At 42.8% G+C, this 18,994-nt stretch overlaps 1 protein-coding gene across 5 annotated transcripts in view; it reads left to right on the top strand.

Moving 5' to 3' along the window:
- LOC108437957 (lymphoid-restricted membrane protein) overlaps nucleotides 1–18,994 on the top strand; it is a 78,927-nt gene that overhangs the window by 33,231 nt on the left and 26,702 nt on the right. For all 5 annotated transcript variants that reach the window (XM_037537703.1, XM_037537706.1, XM_037537714.1 and 2 more), the window contains exons 12-20: nucleotides 224–283; nucleotides 376–440; nucleotides 583–679; nucleotides 2,343–2,480; nucleotides 3,480–3,581; nucleotides 9,409–9,560; nucleotides 12,418–12,529; nucleotides 15,231–15,543; nucleotides 18,134–18,189. In XM_037537703.1, coding sequence (XP_037393600.1) covers nucleotides 224–283; nucleotides 376–440; nucleotides 583–679; nucleotides 2,343–2,480; nucleotides 3,480–3,581; nucleotides 9,409–9,560; nucleotides 12,418–12,529; nucleotides 15,231–15,543; nucleotides 18,134–18,189 — 1,095 coding nt within the window. The remainder of the gene's footprint in view (nucleotides 1–223; nucleotides 284–375; nucleotides 441–582; nucleotides 680–2,342; nucleotides 2,481–3,479; nucleotides 3,582–9,408; nucleotides 9,561–12,417; nucleotides 12,530–15,230; nucleotides 15,544–18,133; nucleotides 18,190–18,994) is intronic.

Raw genomic sequence — 18,994 nt, 5'->3', positions numbered from 1 at the left:
TAAAACAGGCTATTTTGGCAGCGTAGTTTCCATATATGGACCGTGATGAATATGTTTTAAAACGTTAATGTTTATGTACTGTCTCAAACTCTTACTGGGAAAAACTTGGTTTTCCATGATATGAACCCTCTAAAGAGACACTGCAGGTGGTCTAGCAAGCATTCCATGCAGTGTAATGGGTTTTGCCATTGATGTCCTACCTTCTTTCCTGTGACCCTTTCAGAAGAGCAGGCAGATAGAGGAACTGAAGGCCGCTGTGATGGAGTACTCATCAGTGACGGAAGTAAAACCTTTCACGCCTCCTTCCTTCTCTCTTTCTCATCTACTCGTTCTCGTGTGAGGGTGTAACTAAGTTCTTTTTATTCTTCTTGACAGTTGCTGAGAGCTGAGAAGAGCAAGCTGGAGAGCCAGATGCAGCTGATGCAGCCCGACGTGGCCATGTAAGATTGGGCCTGATGTTGCGCGCACACACACAGTCATATCAGGGGTTCATTTGACACCGTCCGCCCTGCCCTGCTGTGTGTAAATGAGTCACGGGACGTCCCTTTGTGTGTCTGTGTTCCTACATGTGGTGTTGTGCAGTCCTGGGCTCTCTCTCTCTGTGGCCTACAGACTGAATCAGACAAGTTCAGGGTCTCTGGAGACGGAGTTGGCGCTGGCCCAGCACAATCCCCTCGAGGTTTGTCAAATATGTGTGTTTTTATTTGAGAACGCCTTTGTGTATCGTTACCTGGCCTTGATTTTGAGTGGATCACACACTCGACTCCCACTTTCACTTCACCACTGTTCAATTGCCACTCGCTGTGTATCAGCGTTCAGAAAGACTCCAGAAGAGCCTCAAAAACAAAGCAGAAGCTTAAACGACGAGCGCTATTTTTGGCACCTGGTATTTGCTCAATTTTTTACAGTGATTGTGGGATAAGAGCCCATCCTGCAAGTGCTGACCTCATCGTTTGCACATTAGCAAAATGTGCTGATCTAAACTCTCAGGAAAAAGGCACTAAACGGTCACTGGGATGGTACACCCAAGGCTACATCCTAAGTACCTAAGTACCTTTAGTTAGAGTTTTTACGGTCATTTTACCATAATTAATTGGTTAAATTTTAAGTGTTGACCCCACACGACCTCTCTTGTCTCGTGTTGTCATCACAGAATATCGGTCTAACATGAACTGCAGCTTAGCATTAGGAACGCAGCTTTAGATTGTTCCCATCCACATTTAACCCAGACTTTCCCAGGGTTGTCCCTAGTCCAGGGGTTGGCAGCCATTTCATCCTTTCAACAAAAGTCTAACCACCTTGGGAGCCACAACATTTCATGTCCATCTTGGCTGTAAACATGTCTCGGTATGCTCTGCTCGAAGCTTTAGCTCAGCTATAGCCGCTTTTCTCGCATCTCCGGCAGGAAACTTTTCCTCAGAAGTAGAACCGTTTCTTGTAAAATGCCTCTCAATGTTTGACTTTTTACGAGGCAGAAGTCGCTTCTCGTTCGCCAGCTTCTTGTTCGAATTTTCCCGTTCCACCTTAAACGGTGCCTGAGGCTCCAGAATGTAAATGCATCATTTAAGGTGGAAGAAAATTCGAATGAGAATCGACGTCAGCTTTGTGATTTTTAGCTTTTGTTAGTTTCTCGTTGCAGATTAAACGCATTAGGAAACCGGCTGGAGTGACTATAAAAGCAAAAGTCCATTCGTCTCTAAATTATCGATGTTGATCTTGAATCTCTCTCTTTGCCGTTTCGTTAGCTGCTAGCTAGGCGAGACTGTTGTCTGTGTTGCTATGGTGATCGGGAGTCTGCGCTGATCTTCAGGGTTAAAGGGTGAATTGGTGTAGTGGGTAACGCCTCTGCCTTCTACGCTGTAGACTGGGGTTCAATCCCCCACCTTGGGCAAGACTCTTAACATTACTTTTGCTCACCTGCGTAATAACGATCAAATTGTAAGTCGCTCTGGATAAGAACATCTGCCAATTGCTGTAACTGTAATGAATCAGCAGTTCTTAAGGCCATTTACTGTTAAACTGTGTTGAAGGATCAGCAGAGCTTTATTTTACTGTAGAGGAGGATTATTTTATTATTACCTACTGATCTGATTCAGCTGTGGAGCCGCAACAGTAAAACAGCTACATGCTCACCCCTGTTCTAGATCAATAGATCACATCTGGCTCAAAAGACTAAAATTTGCCTTGAGTGATATAAATAATAACATGGCTGTTTTCTGCTGTGCATCTCCATGACGCCCATTTTCACAGCTCTGCATTGCGTTATCACAGTGCTCGTTTCTTCGTGAGTCTTGAATGTTTTTGCAAGACGTGTGTGTGTGTGTGTGTGTGTGTGTGTGTAGAGTGCACATCATTTCTCTTCCTCCATGTGTTTGGCCTCCCCACTGGATGAGACGCTGGATCGTGAAGTCCTTCTCCTCCTGCAAGGACCCACACCTGAGCAGATGTCTCTGGAGTTCAAAACTTTGATTAACAAACTGGTAAACAGCTTTCCCTCTCCATTCTTGCTTAAATCCACAGATTTTTTGGAATTTCTGTGTAATTAAATAATGAAAACATAGAGAAACCTAAGAGTCAGAACTGTTCGCAGTGGTGGTGATGGGAACCAGACGTCCACCTCTAAAAGCTCCCTCACAGAAATGTATTACATGGTATGGTTATGAATTCACTGCCTGATGTCTGAGACACTGTTTTAGGATACTTTTGAGAAGCTTTTGGCTTAAAACATTTTTAATAAACATTCATGGTGCTTGTTTTGGATAGTAAATAAAACGTTTGTGTAGTAGCACTAAAGAAATCTGAGTCAGGAAATTTCTCTACAATGAATTGTTTCCACATCGTCACTCTGAATGATTCAGAAAGTTTGAAAAATATTCAGGATTCCCCTTTAAAGCTAACCTGTACCAAACCAGTGGTCACTAACCCTTCCCCTCAAGAACTACGCCTAACCATCCAACCAGTGAGTTTCTTCAGAAGGTCTTTATTGGCTGGATGGGTGTATTGGATCAGGGTTGGTGCACATGCAGGATAGTACATCTTCAGATGGAGGGCTAGTTATGACTGTTTTAAACAACCATTTGACCATTTACTGCTTACTCTCTTATGCCAGCACTCAACAACCATCACTCGGTCAAGGAGCCTCTTCTGTGGCCCCTTGTTGCATTGCAGGTTTAACATGGTCATTCCCATAGCTCTAGTTTCCTTGTACTAGTGCTAAATGCTAGTAGCTGACCTCAGTGTTTATTGTAGAGGTCTGCGTGAAATTTCATCCCGCTCCCGCCCGCTCTTGAAGAAAATCCGAATCATTTGTCCCGCTCCTGCCCGCTCAGTTCTGTCAAGGCAAACTGACCTCTAATATATGCAAAATACTGTGACGGGTCCCGTGGGAATCCACAGGAGTACAGACCTCTGTTTTGTTGCCTTAAATGTGGGCTGTGTAGTGCGGTGTGGGCTTTAACTCTGCGTGTGGTGTTCTTCAGAGGCGGGAGTTTGAACAGGACACCCTTGCAGTTCTCGCATCACTTCGAGGCCAAACGAAGAGCCAGGAAGCCCAGGACAACAGCATTGATCTCAAGCTCCAGGTGAGCAGAGCTTTTATTCTTCAACTCTGAAAAGTTTTGTAGAGATGTAGAGTTTTTAGAACTTTTAAAACACATGGAGGTCCTTAAAACAAAATTTCCTCATAAAAATGGTTCATTTAAAAAAGATAAATAAAATAAAGGACGAGTCATTGGTTTGAATAGTCGGCTACCGACTGCTCGTGTGCTGATTCTGCTCAGAGGTAGTAGGTAGTGTGCCGCATCTGTCCAGTATGAATTTCTACAGTATGCCAAAGGTATGATGACATACTGCTCTGGAAATTTTTCCAGTACGCTGCCCAAGCTGTGATATACACTCACTTTACATGGCCACTTTATTAGGTACCCCTTGCTAGTAAAAGGCTGGGCCCCCTTTTGCCTTCAGAACTGTCTTAATTCTTCTTGTCAGACTTTCAACAAGGTGTTGGAAACGTTCCTCAGAGATTCTGGTTGGTTATTTGAGTTCCTGTTGTCTTTCTATCATCTGGAGCCAGTCTGCCCATTCTCCTCTGACCTCTCACATCAACAAGGCGTTTTCGTCCACACAACTGACCGCTCACTGGATATTTCCTCTTTTTCGGACCGTTCTCTGTAAACCCTAGAGATGGTTGAGTGTGAAAATCCCAGCAGATCAGCAGTTTCTGAAATACTCAGACCAGCCCGTCTGGCACCAACAACCACGCCACGTTCAAAGCCCCTTAAATCCCCTTTCTTCCCCGTTCTGATGCTCGGTCTGCACTTCAGGAAGTCGTCTTGACCACCTCTACATGCCTGAATGCATTGAGCTGCGGCCGTGTGATTGGCTGATCAGCTATTTGTGTTAAGAAGCAGCTGAACCTAATAAAGTGGCCGGTGAGCGTATACTGTATTCCAAAATGCAAGGCATCCATTCGTGGTCGTAACCTCTGACGTAGCTGGCTGAGTATTTTTAATAGATCTGGATTCAGCATTTCTTCTATATGCTAAAAACAGCAAAATGAAAGAAATGCAATGCTGAAGCCACGCCAGCGCTCTCTGCTGGTTTTGAAGACGCACTTAAAAGGTGAGATTAAACAATTAGCCTTATTAATGAGCAACATCCGGTTTGTCTATATAATAGGTTTGCGCTTTTGTGTGACTTGTGCAGAAGTAGAAGCAGATTATATTTTATTACTGTAGTTACTGTAGTATTACCATTAAATTTAGTCTATTAAGGGGTAAAAAGTCAAAGTTTACTTATAGCGCCGGATAGCAGATACCAGAGAGCAAACAATAACACACAAGCCTATAAAAGTTGTGTAATTTGCTCACTGTCTATTCAAAAATGACCTTTTCTGCATAATGTGGATAAAAGAGTGACCCAGCCAAGCAATCAGCTCTGCGTCGTCTTTCTTTAGGCTCCCATACGAAGTCGCACTGAGCCAGTCTTGCACCCCTGGCCTGTCATACAGTGTATACTGGATACTGTACTGTATACTAGGGCTGAAAGATTATTTTTATTTTGCGAGTGCAATTTAAAAATTTGAAATTGCAGTTTTCAAACGGCAAGCGCTGCAATTTTAATTATAGCTTTTTTTTTTTTTTTTTTTTTTTTGCTCCTGATAACATTGTCCTCTTAACTTTAACCTTATATCAGGATATATGCCTGAGGATGAGTTAGACCACACATCTGTATGCTATGACAACACGACCACAACCAAGTGGCAGTCTGGTGTGTTCAGTGTTCAGATCACAGGCCTGGAAAATTGACTTTTTACCCAAGTAACAGGCCTGGGCTTCAATTTCCAAATAATCGTGATTTAAATCATCGCAATAACGATCTGAAAATTCACAATTAGATATTTTTTCCAAATCGCTCAGCCCGACTGTCTGCTACCGACGAGCAGTGTGCGGTACACCGTATGCTATTTCGATCACGGCCTTTGCTTCGTCAGGCTCCTGCACACAAACAGAGGCTTGAGGCTTCCTGAACTCTAAGACCGTCTGACGGCATGTTTTGAAGTTTAATTTCTTTGTGTTTTCAATGTTTGAAGTATATTGACAATTTATCAATAACGCTAAATAAATATCAATGAATGTCTTGAAAAGGGAGAAGCGGCTGGGTGTGTTAATAAGCAACATCCTATTATGTCTAACAACAGTTTGCGCTGTGTAGGAATTATACAGCAGTACAAGCAGATTCTTTCATCGTTACTATACTATGGCATTGTTATGGTCAACTAAGGGGGTCAAAAGTCATATTTACTTAATAACAATGTTCCTGTGGTACATGCAGACGCTCTAACAGATTGCAGTACAGCGTTGTGGGTGATGTGGCTTCTGTTCTTTCGCTGCAGTATAAAGAGAGAAATGTCTTGTGGATGTATTTTTAATGTTAATGTCTAACAGAGGAAATGAAGGAAGCTGTGAAATGAACCACTTTTAAAAAATCGTATGATGTTTAAATGGTCATTGAAACATCATACATTGAGACACAATAGAAATGTAATGAAACGCTGCTTAAAGCCAGTTTATCAGATGTGAGAGCCGCGTGTCCTGATATTCAGATGGGCGTTGGTGATTGACAGCCCTCAGTCTTGCACTCTGAGCTGCTACATCAGAAGCAGAACTACGCCCAACAGAGTGAGTGATGCAGGGAGAAATGAGCAATCAGGCTCTTTACAGACGGGTCATGTTGTGGACTTTCGGCTTCTATATGGCGGCGTCTTGAAGAAGGTAAGGGTCGTGCTCGCCTCACTGCTGGACGTGTAATGCTGGTGAGGCTGGTTGACCAAACAGCTGAGTGAGTGCGAGTTCCTGCTAGCTCAGTAATGCTTGCTAGGTTAGCTTTCGCTTGGTGGTTAGCTTTTTCCATGGTGAGTTTCTCCAGCTTGAACAGAGAAAAGGAAACTGTAGGGGTGTTTTTATTAAAGCCATATTGTTTAAAGCCACCTCAGCCTTGTGATTAGTGAGAAAGCTGTTTATATGTGCGCGACCCAAGATTAGGACTGCCCTTTTTACGTCGAGAAAGAAGAATATTGGCGAAATATAATTTATTGGACATTGGAAAACCTACTTTACTTTTAATGGAAGTCAATGGAACCAGACTTTTATTTGTAGTATTTTTGGGCCATGTAAAGGGCAACAGACATTTTTGAATGATGACAAAAACTGAAAAACATCAAAAATGGAGATGTTGGAAAATATTATGATAATATCGCTGTTGTTGGAAGAAAACCTTGTATCTCTAGAATGTCAACTTTGCAGGAGAAGGAAAAGCCTACTTTACTTTTAATGGAAGTCAATGGAACCAGACGTCTTTCCAAGCTATTTTGGGCCTCTTCCTTTGGCACGTTCATCATGAAAGTTTGATGCAATATAAAGGACAAAAGGTGTTTTCAAATTATGTAAAAAAAAAAAAATAAATAAAAAAACTAAACTGGAAAACGATAAAAATGGAGATACGAGGTTTTGTTCCAACAGCAGCGGTATGTTAATTATACAGTGTGCCCACAAAAGCAAGAGTAACTTGCTATAAAACACAAGTAGATTTAGGCTCCCAGGGTCTTTATTGCTTTAATCGTTTAGTAATAGACAGTAATTGATGGTTATCGAAATGATCAGGGTTTAACCTGTTTGCCCTTTAGTTGGGCTTGAAGTTGAGTGGACACATCTGCATTGGTCAAATTACCTTAGAGCCTAGACACAGAGCTGGAAATGTTGAGTTTTTTGGTGATGCTCTGCTTCAAAGCCTGAGCGTTTAGATTACATAATAAGACTATTGTCCATTTCTCATCTGAGGAGCACTGCAGGCCACATTACATAACTGTCCCTGACCACGAATGGTATGCACACTTTTCCCTACTTGTTAACCGCGCACACTGAGGCCAAGTCAGCTCATCTACGTAAGCCATACTCTCACTATGCAGAGAGGCAGCGTGGAGGGTCAATCCACACACGGATTAGGCTGGGTGAGTGTCCGTCTTCGTTACTTCTGACCTAAAATGACCATTAGGCCATTTTCAAATGATCCGTTGTCTTTTTCTCGTGTGCGTTGTGTGAAATGTTTATGTTGTTGGTTTAGCACCATCTGCTGTGCTGGAGTTGTGCTGAGTTTTAACATTTTAACAAAGTTTTTACTCCATTTTTAGTGACGTTAGACAGTTGAGGGTGACGGCTTGTGTGAAACTTCATTTTGCGGTGTGACTTATTACACAGCACAAGTGGCTTTAGTGTAAGAAGCACGTTGGGCACTTTTTGCCTCTATGCAGTGTGCAATGCCAAGCCATTAAGTGCTGGAGCCTCGTATTGATCTGTTTTAACTGAGCCGGGATCTTTACAATGTTGGCAAAATTCCATTTTACTACATATTTTGATACCTGGTGGTACATGATCAGCCTTAAAACACACATCATGAGCACATGTGGTTGGTCTGGATGTTCGCAGTGCAATAAAAAAAAAAAAAAAGGTGTCAAAAATGTGGGTTAATTTGCATGTTGCAGCCTTCTGTGGTGTCCGTCCAGGCAAACACGGTGATGATAATTAACAGACTATATGCAGTGCAACCCTGCTGTCGTGTCCCTGTTTAGTGAGGAGAAGCGAATGTTCAGACTCTTTGCGAGTACATAGACTAAACAGGCCTGACATTGTGACCACCTCCTTGTTTCTACACCCATTGTCCATTTTATCAGCTCCACTGAAGGACCAGAGGATGACCAACACAAACTGTGCAGCAGCAGATGAGCTGTCGTCTCTGACTTTACATCTACAAGGTGGACCGACGAGGTAGGAGTGTCTAATAGAGTGGACAGTGAGTGGACACACTGTGTAAAAACTCCAGCAGCACTGCTGTCTGATCCACTCTTACCAGCACAACACACACTAACACACCACCACCACCACGTCAGTGTTACTGCTGTGCTGAAAATGACCCACCACCCAAATAGTACCTGCTCTGTGAGGGTCCATGGGGGTCCTGACCACTGAAGAACAGGGTAACAGAGGATCAGAGAAACAGATGGACTACAGTCTGTAACTGTAGAACTACAGAGTGCAGCTATACAGTAAGTGGAGCTGATAAAGTGGACAATGGGTGGAGAAACGAGGAGGTGGTCATGATGTTATGGCTGATCTGTGTATATTTATTCAAATTTACATTCTTATAGCTCATAAATATGAAAAACATCTGTAGAAATGTTGCAAAAGATGTGTGTGTGTCTGTGTGTCTGTGTGTCTGTGTGTCTGTGTGTGTGTGTGTGTGTGTGTGTGTGTGTGTGTGTGTGTGTGTGTGTGTGTGTGTGTGTGTGTGTGTGTGTGTGTGTGTGTGTGTGTGTGTGTGTGTGTGTGTGTGTGTGTAAATTTCCTGACGAATGGACCAAAAGAAACGGCCCAACATGATTTAGAAAGACGTCTGGTTCCATTGACTCGCATTAAAAGTAAAGCAGGATTTTTTCCTTCTCCTGTAAAGTTTCCGCTTTGGTATACAGTGTCTGAAAACTTTTCCTCTAAATTTAAAACAAATCTTTATTGTTGCTCATGTATACTTGGCTCTTTGTTCATAATCGCAGTCAGAAGATTTGAAGTAGAAATATGTGCTGGAGGTATATTAACTAACACGACTGCCTGCCTGCTGGTTTCTCCTGGCTGTAACGTGCTGCTCTTGCCAAACCAGTACAGAGCTTCCTAAGCAGGGGCACTTTCTGTGGAGCATGTGCTCTCTGACTACATGACCCCATGACCTAGAGATAATCATGAGTACCAGCCTGAGTGGTCAGAGCGGCTGCGTGTCAAGGCCAGCCTGCTGTGCTGAAGCGATCTCGACCGTCGGTGACGTTTTCCATGCTCTTGCTTTGCTCCACGTTGGGCTCCGCAGGGCCTGCAGGTGCAGCTGGAGCAGCGACGGGGCGAGTGGGCTCACAGCCTGGAGCAGCTGAAGCAGTACACCGACTCTCTGGAGAAGGAGCTGCTGAAGATGGCCAGCAACATGCGCCGCTCCCGTACAGAGATCCTGCACCTGTCGGTCAGGTGAGTGGGCGGAGTCGAGAAGCAGATGTGTGGAATACTCCACCCAAAATATGTTACTGCTGCTCACTGTCAGGGTCTGATTAACGTAATGAGTGGCTGCTTCTGAGTCTTTCTGTGAAGTGCCACGACGTTTAACCGGCTCTGCCCGGCAGAAATGTTTTTCAAGGTTAAATATAGAAATTCGTTATTAACGTGTTGAAGTTTTTATTCCAAGAGACGAAACGGCTGTTTAAAAAAAGTCTCTGTATAGTTTGTTTATATATAGCTTTGTTCCATGCCCTGTGTTTAAAATAAAAGGGACCACTAAAATGTAAATAAAACTTTGTTTGGCTTTCTGATGTAAAAGGTTGTAGAAAATAAAACGAATCAAAATGACTAAAAATCCGAAAGGTAGGGTTTTTGGGGGGGGAGGGGGGCAGTTTATATCGAAATTTAAAATTAAAAAATATTTAAATGAATTTTTTTTCCTGTCTGCTAAAAAATAAATTATGAATTAGGGACATTGGTAAAGCATTCAGGAAAGAAAAAAAAAAAAGCTTTTTGAACGTTTGCCATTTTCTGCATTCCTGGCAGAGTCTATCAAACATGACATCCACACTGTCCCTATTTATTTATCTATTTAATTTATTCATTTATTTATTGACACAACATTCACAGAAAAATCCTAGCATTGTTTTACCAGATAATTATAAGAGACAGCACAGCAGGCTGTTGAAATACACACACACACACACACACACCCCCCCACCCCCCCCCCCACCCCCCCCCGCCCCAAGATCAGGGTGGCTATAATTCAATGCTTTGTGCCAAAATATAAAAATATATAATATAAAAATGTGTTTTATGTTCTATAAAGGCACCTTTTTCTTTATTTTTTTTATTTTTTAAGTTGGGCCATATGACTATATTTTATCGTTATCATGATCAATTTTCCGTGCATGCTGTGAATATTGAGCTATTGACTCGGCGTAATAAATAACGATTTTTGATCGTTGCAAGGAAGTGGGACACTACAAGGCTTTTACATCTGAACCAACTTGGGTCTCTGAAAAATGAAATCATATGTATTGTGCATCGCCAAGTATTGTAATATTACATTTGTGCCATTTCATGGTGGGAAAAAAAAAAAAAAAAAGATTTGACTTTTGAAAATGAAAATGATTCAGAACCGGCAGGTCCATTTAGCCCTGACCTCATAGAACGACCCTTCTGTGGTTCATTAACGTAAACGTTCACTGAAAGGTGCAGTGCCCTTGTGAGGCCTGTGGCACAGGTCAGTGCCCATATCAGGCCCGTGGCACAGTCCAAACCGGCCATGTAAGTTATTTTAGTTTTCTATTAGCCCATTTCACAATCAGCAGCACTACATTCCCCAGCATGCACTGCAACGTAATTTGCATTGACGTTCCAATGCCAGCAACAATGTATGGGCCTGTGGTTTTTTACCCAGTTGTACGTCAAATCACCAAACATAGCTGGTATGTTTCAGCTGCAATTCAACCAACATAAACACTGTAAACACTAAACACTGTAAACACTCAGCAGCTCAGAAACGGATCCAAGATTTCATGAACTTGCAGCAAAGAAAGTGTCAAGTTCCGAGACCGAGCACACAGGTAGGTTTAAAACGCCTACATCCTGGGGATGTTTAACCCCTTATTCTCCAGAGTATGTCTTGGTTTTTCCATCTGAATTTACAGGATCAAATCATAAGGCAAATTATTCAGTAACTGCATAAAACATATGTATAGTTTTTGTGTTTTATGATCTCCACATATCACTACATGCTTACAATTCACTGCTGAAAGCCAAAAATCTCTGATGCTCTTTGTATTATTTTCTAAAAGTGATGTTTCCAGAGCAGATCACTGAAGAGACGCCGTCTGTTTATAGTTTAGAGCCCAGATTTGGGGAAAAACGGCTCGACTTTCAGTAGAAAAACAAACTGAGTTCAGCTTCTTTTATTATAAGGGTTTAAAATGACATCACCGTCTATTAGACTGGAGAGAAGAGCTACAGCCTCACACGACGCCCAGCTTCTGAATGGAGCTTATGGAGTATGAACGTTATGAAGAACATGACCGAGTGCATTTTGGACCCACCGGTGGTCTCGGAGTTGAAGAGGTTAGAGAGACTTAACAGTTATCTGTAGCCACTGTAGCCTAAATATATCGAGCATTCACATGTAATATTTGGGTTACAGGTGACTGTATTTTGCTGTTGATGTTTTGGTGTATTCAAATATAAACGGCCGACTTGTTGAGATTTTTAAATAAGGCCCTTATAGTGGTTGGGTTTGGCGCACCTGGTGTAGCGGACCTGGTTCAGATACTGTTTTATTGAACACACTTGAATGTTTTCTGACTGGCTTATTTTAAGGTCTCTGGAATTGCTCCTCTGGCTAACTTTAAAGGTAGTGCTGGAGTTTTGAGGGGGAGGGCTAGAACAGCACACATGAGCTCCATATATGCCAGCCCGGCTCCGCGGGGCCGTTCTAGTGGACCTTCCATTTTTGGTTCAGTCCGAGAAGACTGGCTCTAATTTGACACATGGCATGTTTCCACGGCCACAGTTGAAGGAGGAGGAGGGGGGGTAAGATAAAAGGCATGGGGAGACTGTTATCAGCCTGGGTGTGAGGACTTTGGGTGGTTTCGGGGACTGCAGCAGCTGTTTGGGGCCCAAGCACTGCGGCTGGACTTTGAGAATCATGGGACATTGCATGGCCATACGGATTGGGTACAGTATGTTCTGCTCTTGTTGGTCAGCAGTACATATTCAGGCATAGTAGGTTGAGAGACTGTGTGTATTTAACACTGGAGCTAGTTTTTCATGCCATGGCCTTTGCGTTGGTGTGTAGGGTGCAGGAGCAGGAGAATCAGAAGCAACAGCTGCGTGAAGAGCTGGATCAACTGAAGACCCCGCAGGACAGCAGAGAGGCCAGCAGTCAGACGCCAGACAACGTGCAGCAGGTACCCTGCTCGGCCTGAGCCATAGCATTCTTGGACGACTCCTATTAGTCACCTTTGGGCCGCATGCTGTTCAAAAGATGTATTATATGGTTGGAAAGCTTCTACTCCAAGGCTTTAAGTTAGAAATTGAAGGAGAGTTTGTTGTTACCCTGACAGGCCAGAGTTTAGTCAGTACAGGCTATTAGGAGCGATATGAGTGGGTACTGTTGTTAGTCCAGCATGGAACGCTTCTTCAAACTGAGAGGTACTGGATTTTAGCCCAGCCTAGGAAGAAGCTCTAGCAAAGAGACACCCTTCATTCCCCCTTTTTATTAATATTTATACAGGGGGTCCCCAAAAAAAGACATCATTTGAGATGTGAATATCTCAGTACGTGTCTGAGGCAAACGGAATTAAATAGGCTTCGTGTTGAAAAATACAAGATTTATCAAAAATCAGTCTTTCAGAGTGCTTTGATATGAAATCCTTCATTGGGTCACACTTTATTTGGATGGCCCACTATAGACGTTCTACAGATACCTAGGTGCCACTTATGAATGGTTTAAAATTAGTTTATTGAAGGTTATTAATTAGGCCGTAAACAACATTAATAAGCGCTTATAACGCACAAATAAAAAGGTCAGCAATTATTTGCCTAATACCGAACTCGCATTCATTTATATGCATGCTGAAAAGTGATGGTCCTTTAAGGGGCCATTAGATAAGAAAAAGGTTCCATATAACAAGAAGCCTTTTGCATGATTAAAGGGTTCTTTGGATCATGAAATAGTTCTTCAAGTTGATGGAGAACACGCTGTAGATGGGTCTATATAGCACCATATTTGAAAGAGTTCTCTATAGCACCAAAAAGGGTTCCCCTATTGTTACAACGCCAGGCTTGTTACAATAGAAGAACCCTTTTTGGTGCAATCTAGAACCATTTTTAAAAAGGGTCTGTTCTCCATCAGTCTGAACTTTTTCATGATGCAGACACGCTTTAATCATGCAAAGGGTTCTTCGAGTGTTCATGGTTCTATATAGAACCATTTTCTTTACAAAAGAAACCATGTTTAAGTGTGTAGTTAAACTGCAATGGTTGCTGGTTAATAAACTAGTTTTGAATCGTTCATAAACCGCTTATAAGGGTAGTCTTATTCTAAAGTGGTACTGATGCCTCAATCATTAACACGCTGTCTGGGGATGTTCAGCTGAAAGTAGGTGTAGGCTTTGCCTTGAGGTTAGGATTAAGAATAGACTTAATACAACCTTTCATACCGAACTTGAAGCTCAGTTGCATTTATTGGAAATTTTAGTTGAATGTTACTTAAAGATGTACTGACCATTCACAAAGCATCTACAGCGGAGCATCCAAACGGTGTTACCCTTCAACTTATTTAAGGTGTTTTAGGTAGATGCAGGGTGGAGGGATACATGCAGGGCATTGTAAGGCAAAATAGCAGAGGTTACCGTTCTTTTAACGTGATCAACATTTCTTATTAAAGCTCAGAAGATGTGTAGGTTCTCTGGTGGTTCTGGAGAGTAAATAAAATGTCTGGTTGTGTTGTGGTCATGGTGACCCCTGGTTCCTATCACCTCCACTGTAAGGACATCTGAGTCTCTACAATCAACTGTTTCATGTTTACTTCTCAGTGTTTGAGTTATGCAAGGATTTAGAAAAATCACAGAAATTTGCCTTTCAGTAAGACGCTTCATAAACCTAGACCAGGGGTCACAACCCAAATGTTAAGAGCCGTTTGTCCTTTCAACAAAAATCAAACCAACTTGGGAGCCACAGCATTTGGTCTGTTTTACCATCTTGGCTGTAAATGTGTCTCAGTATGTGGTGATGTGCTAATATAGACTAAAAATATAATATATATGAAAAGACTGACTTTGCTCCGCTTTAAGCTGTAGCTCAGCTATAGCCGCTTTTCTCGCATGTCCAGCAGTAAACTTTTCCTCAAGAGTAGATCGTTTCTCATAAAATGTCTGTCAACGTTAAACTTGTAATGAGGCTGAATTTGCTTCTCGTTCACCAGCTTCTTGTTGGAATTTCCCTGTTCCACTGATGTGCCAGACTGATGTGGTGACTGAGGTGCCAGAATGTAACTGTTGTACCATTTAAGATGGAACTGGAAAATTTGAACCAAAAGCTGGCGAATGACAATCTGACCTCAGCTTTGTGACTTTTTAGTGTTTCAGTTTCTCGTTGCAGGTTAAATGTATCAGGAAACCAGCTGGAGTGACTAAACACTAATCAGTCCATTCGTCTCCAGATTATCGATGTTCGTCTTAAATCTCTCTCTTTGCCGTTTCGTAGCTACTAGCTGGGCGAGACTGTTGTCTGTGTTGCTATGGTGACCAGCCGTCTGCACTGATCTTCAGGGTTAAAGGGTGAATCAGCAGTTCTACATTAACTCCAGCGTTTAAGACCATTTACTGTTAAACTGAGTTGAAGGATCAGCAGAGCTTTATTTTACTGTAGAGGAGGATTATTTTATTATTACCTACTGATCTGATTCAGCTGTGGAGCCGTGACAGGTCAGTAAAAGAGCCGTGTGTTGCCGACCCCTGACCTATTCAATATGTAGTCATTGCATACTGTAGGCCTCAGTTAAATCAGGACTTTTTTTTGGGAAGTCTACACATTGGTACGAAAAACATTCAGCATGTTTGTAACAAAATATCCCCACCAGAACAACTAGAATCATGTTATGTTCAGGTTGTGGGGGACCTGGATGGCTCGTCGCTGGAATGGGACGAGGACTGTGCTCTGCCCACGCCTCCTGTTGGAGAGGAGCCAGCCGTGCTTGGGCTAGACGGAGTGGAGAACGGTCTGAGAGAAACTGTGGTTGAGGAAGAGGAGTTGAAGCCCAAGAAAGTAGAAGAGGGCGACTGTGGAGAAGTCGAGAAGCGAGGATTGAACCGGGAGCAAGAGACACCGCACGACTCAGGGGTTGAGAGCGAGGAGCTTGCAGGCTCCACCTTGTCCCAGAAGCGTCTACCAGACTGCATCACAGACGGGGAGTCACACGGTGAGGATGGCATTGCAAATCAGTTGATGAGCCTGTAACTAAAGTTTTCATAGTGCACCATACTTGCTTTTTGGAGAACCGCAGCACTAAAGACGCACTGCATCTGAATATTTGTCAAAAAAATGCCGCAAAATTTGAGCAAAACCTAAAATGTTGCACTTCTAGTTTAGGCTCTAACATTATTGCATATAACGGCAACCAAACAGAGGGCAAAACATTCCATGGCTGACCATAAACAAACAAAAGCACCATTTAGTTTTTAGGTTTTAATTAAACTTGTCTGGGGATTTTTGCCAACGTTTGGCAGGCTTTTGGCAGCTCAGTCACTCTGAACCAGGCAGATTGTTTACTTTATAACCTGGATAACACTAATTGGTGAGTCCTCTTATGAGGTAATTGAATGATCTGCTTCAGATGGAGGTTTTAGCACTATGATGTAATAATCACGCTGCACAGCCACTGTAGCCGCCCACGTCTTTTACTTTCACTACAGTTGCATTTACGGTGGAGCTGCTCTCTTTAGCTTGTAATGGCAGTGGGGGATCACAGGTGTGAGGATTTTGTGAAAGCCCTTTTCAACAGTACCTCAGAATCCGCCTAATGTACCTTTTCACTACCGTCTCACAAATCATGCTAGAGAAAATCTCTCAGGAGTTTTGGATATGCTTTATAATTTATGCTGAGCATCACACTGATGTGTCCTGGAACTGCCTTTGAAACCCTGTGTTTACTTCAGTTATTTACATTTTACTAATTCCTTTGCAAAATAATGCACTTTTTAAAATAATGTATTTAAAAATCCATTAACTTGTTCAGATTAGTTCTCTGATCCCATCTGAAGGTCCTGTGCTACTTTCACTTTACAGGACCCGTTGCTCAAATCCGATCTCTGACTCGGCGGTTCACACTCGTTTAGGTCAGTGATTCAAACCTGTCATTAATGTGATGAACCGGCCTGAAATGACCCTCATGAGCGCCTCCTACTCGGTGACGTCACGTGACCGAATCTTCCAGGGTTCTTTAGTAAAGAAAATGCTTGAACACTCTGTGAACCGTGAACACTCAAAGAACCATTTGCATGATTAAAGGGTTCTCTGTGTCATGAAGGGGTTCAGATGGATTCAGAATGTGCTGCAGCTTGTTTTCTATGGAACCTTTTTGAAAAAGATTCCATTTAGCACCAAAACGGGTTCTTCTATTGCATCAGCCTTGATATTGTAAGAGCAGAAGAACCCTTTTTGGTGCTAAATGGAAACGTTTTTCAGAAAGTTTCCATGCAGAACCACCTGCAGCGCATTCTCCATCGACATGGTGCATGATCTCATGATGGATCAGACGCAGCAGTGCTGCTGGAGTTTTCGAGTTTTCAAGTGTCCACTCACTGTCCACTCTATTAGACTCTCCTACCTTGTCGGTCCACCTTGTAGATGTAAAGTCAGAGACACCAGCTCATCTGCTGCTGCACAGTTTGTGTTGGTCATCCTCTAGTCCTTCATCAGTGGTCACAGGATGCTGCTGGCTGGATATTTTTGGTTCTGTTCTCAGTCCAGCAGCGACACTGAGGTTTTTAAAAACACACAGCAACACTGCTGTGTCTGATCTACTCAGATCAGCACAACACACACTAACGCAACACCACCACGTCAGTGTTACTGCAGTGCTGAGAATGATCCACCACCCAAATAGTACCTGCTCTGTGAGGGTCCATGGGGGTCCTGACCACTGAAGAACAGGGTAACAGAGTATCAGAGAAACAGATGGACTACAGTCTGTAACTGTAGAACTACAGAGTGCAGCTATACAGTAAGTGGAGCTGATAAAGTGGACAGTGAGCGTAGAAACAAGGAGGCGGTCAGAATGTTTTGGCTGATCAGTGTGTATGGGTGGAGCTGAATAGGTGGATGAATGTGTCGATTTTTATGATTTTAATACGAAGCAGGCTGTTTTTGTAGTTTAGCTCCTATGAATGGACCATATGGGCTGGGGAGTGAACCTATACGTCTTTACATAGTGAACTCCAACTTTTTTTAGGAAGGCTTTCCATGATATGAGCCCTTTTAGTTGCATACTTCACATTTAAATGACTTTAGTGATGTAGTCATGCAGTCCAAAGGCTCCAAGGTAAGGCCTCCGGTGTTGATGTTGACGCTGGTCTTGATCCGCTAATGCTGATGCTCAAGAGGACACTTGTTCGGCGTCAGTATCCAAACCCCTTAGAGAATATAATCCTTTTTAATCCCCAGAGCCACAGGGCAGCCAGCCATCCCTGAAGCGTGACCCCAAGGCCTCGGTGCTCCAGGGGCCCCTGACTCCAGACCCCAGCCTTCTATGGCTGTTCTGCCTGAGACACGCTGCCTTCTTTGGCTGCACTCAAAGCGATTCAGGCTCTGAGAAGAGAGCTCAAGCGCTAATCCACCGGTCTTCTCACTGCATGACTGCAGAGCAGACTCGGCATATGATCAGCGGGGCTCGCTGTCATAACAGGAGTCAGGTCACTGCGAGGGCACGTGGGATGGTGAGGAGATCTTTGTGCATGTAAGTTATTGTCTGATTCTGAAATCTTCCTTTCTTTTTTTGGTTTTTTGTTCAGAAACTCTGCTCAGTGGTGAGGAAGATCTCCAGGAACATGATGATGAACCTCCACAAGTATGTATTCTGTCTCTCTTCTGTTCCGCTTAAGGCTGGTTTGGACTTCTGCTTATGCATATCTATGAACGTGTAGGTGTCTGACATCGTACTTGCACTTAACGTGCGCTAGAGAGCAGAATGCGCAGGAAACGAAGAGGAAAGTCTTGCATTTTTTTGCCCTGTTGCTCGGAGATTTAATGCTTTCTCTTAGAGCTTGAAGTGTTTGTCTGAACCCGACTGCTCATGGGCCCGAGGTCTACGAGGCCTGCGCTTGGTAGAAAACGAGACGTAAGCAGTGAAATAGATTCAGCAGTTTAGTGCAGTACACTTAAATTTTTTTGGCCAAACAGATCTTGTTAAATATCCATATAATTGTCTTTTTTTTTTTTTTAAATTAAAAAAAAAAAAATTTGTGTTATAGAGGTAAAGTGTAACATCTCGCACAGTATGGAAAGCACAGTATGGAAAGTTTACCCAGATTAAAAGAGTTTGAGATGCAGCTTAAAAGCTTTTGACAAAAAAAAAAAAAATATGTGTGTGTGTGTGTGTGTATGTATGTGTATATATATATATATATATATATGTATGTATCTATGTGTGTGTTAAAGCAGAATTTTGGACCGCAGATTATTTTATATTGCGTTGTGTTTATCCGCACTCTAATGGTGCTTTTGTTGTACTACATGGTAACTTGTCCTGTCAGGATTCATTCTGTGGTTTTGGTCAGTTTCAGGCAGTTTTGTTGCCCTCTGGTCGGTCTCAGGCTCGGAACGTGATGTATGTTGGTCGGGCTTGGACAGAATTTTGTTGGGCTCAGGTCAGG

This window comes from Pygocentrus nattereri, chromosome 1, assembly GCF_015220715.1.
Source record: "Pygocentrus nattereri isolate fPygNat1 chromosome 1, fPygNat1.pri, whole genome shotgun sequence".
NCBI classification, from domain to species: domain Eukaryota; kingdom Metazoa; phylum Chordata; class Actinopteri; order Characiformes; family Serrasalmidae; genus Pygocentrus; species Pygocentrus nattereri.
Note: the sequence above shows the minus strand (reverse complement) of the source record. Positions and strands in the feature narration are given on the sequence as shown.